General features: G+C 39.3%; 1 protein-coding gene and 1 long non-coding RNA gene across 2 annotated transcripts in view; both read right to left on the bottom strand.

Annotated features, from left to right (window-relative positions):
* Positions 1-8607, bottom strand: part of PTPN4 (protein tyrosine phosphatase, non-receptor type 4) — a 118311-nt gene that overhangs the window by 28106 nt on the left and 81598 nt on the right. Inside the window, exons 16-19 of the mRNA XM_019553569.1 lie at positions 6554-6759; positions 5022-5188; positions 776-866; positions 572-633 (exon numbers count right to left, since the gene is read on the bottom strand). Of these exons, the coding sequence (XP_019409114.1) occupies positions 572-633; positions 776-866; positions 5022-5188; positions 6554-6759 (526 nt within the window). The remainder of the gene's footprint in view (positions 1-571; positions 634-775; positions 867-5021; positions 5189-6553; positions 6760-8607) is intronic.
* Positions 2526-3812, bottom strand: LOC109322946. The gene is made up of 2 exons (XR_002104514.1): positions 2776-3812; positions 2526-2637 (listed from the first exon to the last, which is right to left on the bottom strand). It is a non-coding gene; the product is annotated as an uncharacterized LOC109322946 (long non-coding RNA).

The raw sequence follows: 8607 nt of genomic DNA, 5'->3' as shown, positions 1-8607 counted from the left end.
CACCGCATTGACCTACACACCATTAAAGATGGTAGTTTAGCCAGCAGTATGCCCAATATCAGATGCTTATATTTTTATAAATTAAATATAAATCTTAAAATAAAAATCTTTGCTTTGGGTCCCTGAAATGAAGTCACTAGCCATAGTTTCTTTGTTACTGGCTACAAGCCGACAAAAAACTTACTGCAACTTTTCCCAAACTGAACTTCACCGATTTTGTAAACTACCGCCAACCACAATGTTCATATGCAAACTGGAAATAATTCTTTCCCTAGAGGGCTACTTTTTCCCCAACAACAACTCCCTCTGAACTAAAATTCAAGCCTTTATTGCTGTATATAAAGTCTCTCAATTTCACCAAGAGGAATTAGGAACCAATTAACCACTAGTTTTTATAAACAAACCTATTAACATTTTAGCCATTTGATGAAAGTATTTCCTAGCTATTCCAGCCCAGGTTACATTTAAGGAAGATTTAAGAAAGGGTTAATTACCTTATTTTTTTAAGTTTTCCATAAAGAAACTCTAAAATCAATACAAGTCAAATGCTCTTGTCCAGAAATCTACTCACATTTATATAATTTGCATTGATGTAATCTTCATGACTTTTTAAAATGACCCGTGTAGCATCATCTGAAAATAATTTTAAATTTAATGTTATTTATCTAGTAAGTACAATAAAATAGTTAAATTAAAAAACCAAGTATGTGTGTACACATGTGCACATGCATGCCTGCACGTGCACACACACAAACATATACACACAAATACTCACAAGGCGAAATGTCTCTGTATCTATTTTTGGAAATGTTTTGAGGTAATTTGGCACAAGACATTGTCATTCCAGGTTTTTTTCTATACAATTGCTAAAAAAAAAGAATAAAATTGATTAAATAAAAACAGGCAGAAAAGATTTATTAACATGTAGGCACTTGTCAAACACGAAGTGACAAGCAGATTACCATACTTCACACACTATTTCTACTCACAATCATAATACTTCCTGACTTTTCACAGGTCAGTCAAACACCTGATGACACATTCAGTAAATTTGCTCATGAAGACTAAGAAATGGAAGCCTAAGCTCCAAGGAGGTATTAAAAGCAATTAAAGGTCAATATCCAATGGCACTGTGCGAGTAGAGGAAATGCCCAACTGCATCTTCATACAGTGTTCTGGGCCAGAAGTTCCATACTATGTAGAGATCCACTGGCTATGCCACTGCTGTTCCCCCCAGATCCTGCCACAAACCTTGTCTGATATTTATACGCAGTATTGTAATTAATCTCTCTCTTAGGCTTACCTGGGGATGTTACATTTAAGATGCAATTAACCTGTTAATTGCATCTTAACTCACAATAACCCAGCTGTATGCTCAGGTAATGAATTGTGAGACAAAACGCAAAACCAGCTACAAAATTATTCCACAAACAGTGAAATAATTTTGTGGCTGGTTTTAATCACATCTTAAACTGAATGCCCTAGGGGTAGCCCCACTGTAGCTTGATGCTGCCTGTATGGTGGGGCTTAGTTGACAGCTCCCCCAGCCCCTAGACCACACCAAAATTCCAACTTGGCTCCAGCGTGGTCCTGGGGCTGAGACTGACAAGTAGAGGATTGTTGGCCCAGCCCGAGGTGTGGGGAGCAAAGGCTCTGTGAGTGACTTAAAACCCTGTGGCCAGGCTGCCTGGCAGAGGGTGTGACATCCCTGGCAGGGGAAGCCTCTGCTCCCTACCCCTAGCCTGGCTGGGCTGCTATCCCCTCTCTACTCCACCAGGCCAGGCTGCCCATCACAGGGGCTTTGACAATCAGCTGGTTGTCAGCCCTTCATGTGAGCACCCTGCTTTCAACTTGCTAGTGCAGGGGGCGCCCACTAGCACCACTGCTTTTGGGAACTGAGGAACTGATTCCCAGTCTCAAATCATGTCTCCTGCCATGCAAATGGGGCATGGCCGAAGGCGTGACTGTGGATCAGATGCCATCCTGCCATTACATGAACACGTGCCAGGGAGTTCCAGGGATATTTATGCAGGAATGCAGAGACCAACTGCCTATAGCTGACAGCTCAGTTCAAAAGGAACAGACAAAAGATCTCCCTGAAGCATGAAGTAACATAGATAAAAATAAATGAAGATCGTGGCAAGACTAAAACTCAATTTTCTAGAAATTCTGCCATCTCCTTAACCACTGATATAGGGCTGGATGTTGCATTATAGGGAAAATAAACATGGTCCTCCTGCAATCAGGTAAAGTGACAAATCTAGGAAATATGCCATTGCGCAAAAGGAAAGGAGACTGCACAAATACAGTTACAGATCTTGTGTGTGTTCATGACATATGAATGATGCTAGTTGGTCTTCTCATATATTATCTGTTATTAGATTGAGAGCAAGTGTAAGATCATTCCAGAACAAAGTTCGGAAAAAATAGATTCTGTATTCCTTTTCCACTAGCATATTTAAATCTGAATCTAAGTTCAGAAAAATCATTTGGGGTTTTTTTTGGGGGGGGGGTGGGGAAGGGGGTTTAGCCTTTTTAGTACTTAATCTAGGCCTACTATTTATTTCTTCCTTGGAGATGCATTACTCAGTTTCCAACATCACATTCATGATGTAACTAGCTTCTCCCTTCACATCACTTTTTAAATGCCTCTAGCAAATTCTCTCAAGGTACAAGGTGACAATTTCCAATATTCCATAAGGGTTTGAGTGATTTTTGAACCACAGCTTATTTACATGTACTCTCCTAAACTGAATTATAATAAAAATGAACCACATTTATCCCACCTCTTATAATTTTCTGATATAATTTATTTACTGTCATCATTCTGTGACCTTTCTTTTCCTGTTGAGGTAGATGGGTAAACATGCATCTAAAGCAAACGGGGTTACCACAACAGCTATTTACTTTCAGGTTAAACTTGGCCACAGTAAAATAAGCACAATAGTTCAAATTCTGTCTCTACTTGCAATTGAACAAAGAAAGCAGGAGATGAAAGGTGAGATTAGAAATGATCCTGATGGCACCAGAGGCTATCTTATTTAAATTCTGGCTTGAAATTAAAATGAAAGATAAAATCATTACTCTATGTGCATGCAAAACATAAATATAATTTGAAATGGAAAATGGGTTTCCTTAAAGCATAGTTTTAATAGGTTACATAAAATAAGATTGACTAAAGTCAACCAAGGTTCAATTCAATAGGCTTAATAAGGCATTGCCAATCACAATTTACAGTTTAAACAGACAGAAGATTGGAAAAAAACTCTACTTTTCCCTTTATATTTGTGAAATTTGTGCTACTGTTATATTGTTTTGAACAAAATGGGTGCTTGAACTCTTAGCTTTAAAAAAAAGAGATCACACAGAGGCCACACAAGCAACCACACAGTAATAAACAACAAGAATATAGGCGCACACATGTGACATGGAAGAAACAATTTGGGGAAGAAAACCAGTTTCTACTTCCAGTTTCCATGGGATAGCCGTAGATATTACAGAGCCAAAAAGGACTATGAAAGCTGTTGCGAGTTCTTACTGAGCACAAACTTGCCCCAAAATGCTTCTGATCAAAAACTTGGTCAATAGAGCATAGTCAAAACACTTCTCCTGTAGGGTCTTGTCCTGGTCTCCTTTAGAGCAGTGAAAACTTTGCCAAGGACTTCTGCAGCAAGAGCATAATCAGGTCTCTATAAGAGTATGCCACAATACATTATGTGAAAAAGGGACATGTCCATTTGACAAGTTATTTCACTGGTGTAATACAGCACTGCCCAACATCCAGCCCACAAAGCCAGATCATCTGCCCCACACATCTTTCCATAGGTCCAGAAAATTGTCAGTGGAGGAGCAGTGGCAGCACTAATAGCCATTCCCCTGCTGCCAAATTTCTGGATCTATGGGGAGTCCTGTGGGCTAGATGATGTGGCCACAGCCAACCGTAGGGGGGTGTGCAGGGCTCAGGGCAAATCAGCCTGTGCAAAGCCTCTGTAACACTGTAAGGAGTGGGACTGCAGCTACTCCGGCCAGCTCCTGCCTGGCTCCACGGGGCCCACCAAAGCGTGGGGTCCGGGACAGCTGCCCCCATTCACCCTCCACCAAAGGACAGCCCCGGATGTGGCTCTCCATGCACTAGACTGTGTCAGGGTACAGCTGGAGTGCAGAGTCAGTCCACAACCAGATCCAGTGTACAGGATGAGGCAGGCATGCTAGTTTCCACTCATGGACCAACCCCAAACTACATCAGGCCTCTAGACCAACACCACGTGTGGGATCAGGCCTACAGACTGCTGCTTGGCCACTCAATTGGCATGTGGGGCTGAAAGGTTGAGAACACTGGTGTGATATATTCTCCTCCCTTCCAACCACAGTACTGTGTGCTTTAAATTCACCTGATTTCAGAGGTGTGAAGCTCTGTCAATACTTTGATGAGATACCACCAAAGAACAGCTGGCTCTTGAGGAAGTAGATGGCACTCTTCTCTGTGACTAAATGTACCATCATGGTACGAGGTGACTCCATTTTCAAGTCAGTCTTACAATCATTGGTTATAAAAATGCAATTGTGTTTTCCTAACATTAGGAATAATTCCAGTTGTTCTAAAACTGTGCCTGCAGAGTCACTTGGGAACGGTATTCTATATTTCCTGAATACCTGTATAAAGCTGAGTTTCAGCTCAGTGGTGAGTAAAATCATTGTGGGTACAAAACAAGAGTCTGCAACTTTTTGGTATTTTCAGAAATGAAAAAGTGTTAAATAAGTAGATCTTCATAATAAATCATTTTTAAAATTGAAAAATTTTTGTTTTATTTTAAAGTTCTTTATAATAACATTTAGGAATAGATATCGCTTACTTTATTCTGCACTGTTAATATTCAATACAAAAATTATTCAGTAATTGTTAGTTCTTTCTTTATGACACAAATTACTGTCTTGTACATATACTCTAAACTCATTTAAATATCAGTAAAGTTTGAAAATTACAAACTTGGAACCTGCAAACAATTACAGACAATACTTACATCAAACTGGGCTAGAACAGTTCCAGTGATGAGCCCCTCTGCTAGCTGAATCATAGATTCTCTCAGAGCATTATCATCTTGATGGATACCATCCAGTGGGGATTTCTCAGGGATGTACTGAAAGTCAGGCTCATTCTCCAACTTTTCCTCTACCACATCATAGACAGCTACAACAAACAAACACACAGGGTGGCTGAGCAAGGCGCTCCCTTGGGTGGTACATGGAATGCTTGTCTTTTTACATTCCTCCTGTATCAAAATCTAGGCTAGTGTACCATAATGATTCTCACTTGAACCTGCAACAGCAAGGAAATCTGTAGTCATTATGGTCCACCAAAAAATTAAGTTTGCATCATTCCCTTTCCTAGCCATACTGCAAAAATCCAAATTGTAGTTCATATCTTGCCTACTGTAATTTTCTCAATTGCTTCCCTATTTCTAGCATCAAAATGTGAAGACACTGTAGTAGCTGCGCTTATGTTTTTACTTTGTATTTCACTTAGCACTGGGTTTATTAATGAGGACTCGACTAGCAGACCATTCACTATCGGTACAGAATGCATAGTAGCACAAACAAACATGCATTGTTTTGAAAAACCTGGCCATAAAAATGAAATAAAGTGAAAGTGCGCAGGAGTATATAATGTCTACTTTTAAATTCTACAATATAAGTGTTTTTATTCAAGCTACAATTCTAACCAACATTCCAAGGGATATTACACCTTGGCAAATCTGAAAACAAATTCTGCAGAATTTATGAAATAGAGAAAACGTATAAAACAATGAAATAGTTTAAATACCCAGAAAGGGAAGTAACATGCATGAATGAATGAACGAACGAACGAACAAATGAATGAATGACCAAGTGAATGAAGCAAAAATCATTTGTCAGTTGGATGAAGTGCTCTAGCAGAATGATTCAGATTAAATCTTATTGTTTCTCATTATACTTTTCTGCTACAAGGCTCTTTACTGTGACTGAGCAGCGCAGCAGAAAAAAAAAACCAGCAGCCGCCTGCTGACTGCATTTTAACAGTATACACTATGAACATATTGTACAAGCTTGTCACTAAAACTACATTTAAATACTTTTTCTACTATGCTCCCTCCAAAAGCAACAATACCAACAGGTCTGGGTTGCTTAGAAGAAATCTCAGATCCTTGAACAAGCTCATATTTATCTGGTAATCAAAGACATACAAATTGCTATTCTGGGATACAGGTGAGTAAAAACTGGACTCAATTTGTACCATCAGACAGCCGTTAGTATCAAATGCGACTCAGGAAAAAATACAAGATTTCATCTCAATTTCTGTCATTTAAATTCATTCTGAACACTGACTATTTTAGGAACAGAGGGATATACTACATACTATTTGTATGTATATATGATTTTGTATAGTTTCAACCTGAACGAGTTTTTTAAAATGGGAGGTCCTTCACCAAGTTTATTAGCATCCATATCCCAATACACAACATTAAGCCTAAAGAAGGGAGGGGGAGAGATTTTTTGTTACCCATGAATCACTCACCATTGGGTCGAACAAGGAGCACAAGTTCCCCTGAGTGCCTCTCACAGCTAGCTTTAATAAACATGACAACTTGATCATGGGTATGTTCTGCTATATCCCTGCCATTAATCAGGACAACCTGATCTCCTTCATTCAAACGAGGGACACAGAGGTCAGCCTGCAACAGAAAACAAATGAAGGTTTGGGGTTTTTTTAAACAAACAGCACTGTAAGGACAAGGCTTTCATATTTTGTTAGTTTAAAGCAACAACTCAAACAGAGTATCCATGCTGAGGAATCTGAACTCTACCAGACAAATTGCTACAGTGGCCACACTGCATTAAAATGATGCGTTAAGTGTTACACAAAACAGACGGTGCCTTTCACAGGAATGCTTCAATTCTGAGTTGAGAGGAGACTCATTTTAGTATCTTTTGGCAGGTGTTACATTCCCCCCTAATACTGTCTGCTGAAGCTGAAAGCTTGGATAAGCTCTTGTGTTTCAATTATATTCTGCATTAGCAGCAGGAAAGCAGGACATGCTTCACTCTCAGAAAGAAGGAAGCAGCACAGCAAAATCTTGTCCAATTCAGTTTCACAAGCTTCTACCATATTCACGGTAACAAACGCATGATGAAGACCAAAAGAAATGCACCAGTAACCAGTAATTCTGGCAAGAACCGAAGTGAAAATACTGATCGTATCACAGTTTAATCAGGGTCTTTGGCATCAAGCTTCGCTAGATGTTTAATTCATTAATCTAAAATTAGCTACTATACAAATAAAAAAAGATTAATGACAATGAAAACAATTTAAGTCTGTTAACGCGTACATTTAATGTTTTCATTTAAAAAGCAAAAAAGTAATTCAGCTTAATTTTTTAATGTTGGCAAACTTACATCTTCTTCTATTCTAACAGGTGTACAAACAGCACCAAGCTGGCATTAATGTGACCGAATACCAGGTCATTATTTCTGGTAATCAGCTGTCAAAATATTGTGCCTAGTTGAAGACATTATTGGTAGCTACCGAACACCAGAAACAACAACAGAGAATCAGTCACGATGAATGATTCATGATGTCTGATTTAATCTAAATCCTGGCATTACTTACAACTATATCCGTCAGTAAAAACAAAAATGTTTTGCAATTTTTAGTTTTACTTTAAAACTTGCTTTTATGCTGTAAATCTTCACATAGGATTTATGGGACTAAACTGCATGAATGCCTAAATGAAAAATGTGCACTAAAATAAACATAAATAAATTAAGGTTATATAAATAACATGTTTTTAAGATGAACATGGCATTCTGAATCAGGGCTCAAGGCGTAGCTCTGACTGCATATTATAAGCCCTTGTAATTACTCTGTTTTCCCTCAGATAAACCTAAAAAAAATTAAGAACACCCAACCACCAGCTGCAATGCAAGCAGTTAACTTTTTAGAAAAGTACGTAATAAAAGCAATCACATTAAAGCAATTTTGGGAGACTTTGTCTTGTATTTTATTATCCTGTGTGTAAAATATCATTACATTTGTGTCTTTCAGTTAGTTAATAAAAACGAAATACTATTCAAGTTGTCTTGTAAATATATTGCATAAATTTCACAGACATTAGGGCTGGATGGGACCTTGCAAGATCATCAGGTCCAGCCCCCTGCCCAAGGGGCAGGAAGTCAGTTAGGGTCAAAGGATCCCAGTAAGATAGGTGTCCAAATGTTTCTTGAAAGTGTCCAGAGTAGGTGCTTGCACCACCTCCGTGGGGAGTCTGTTCCAGGCTTTGGGGGCTTGGACAGGAAAGAAGTTTTTCCTTGTGTCCAGCCTAAAACGGTCTTGGAGGAGTTTGTGACTGTTGTACCTTGTCATCCGCTGGGGTGCTCTGGTGAACAGACACTCTCCCAGATCCTGATGCACACCCCTGATGTACTTATAGGAGGCCACCAGGTCCCCCCTGAGCCTGTGCTTCTCCAGGCTGAAAAGTCCCAAGGCTCTCAGCCTCTCGTCATAAGGCCTGTTCTCCTGCCCTCTGATCATGCACCTGGCTCTCCTCTGGACTCTCTCAAGCTTCTCCACGT

This window comes from Crocodylus porosus, unplaced genomic scaffold, assembly GCF_001723895.1.
Source record: "Crocodylus porosus isolate Cpor-Errol unplaced genomic scaffold, CroPor_comp1, whole genome shotgun sequence".
Taxonomy (NCBI): Eukaryota; Metazoa; Chordata; order Crocodylia; family Crocodylidae; genus Crocodylus; species Crocodylus porosus.
This window is presented reverse-complemented; position numbering and strand designations above follow the sequence as displayed.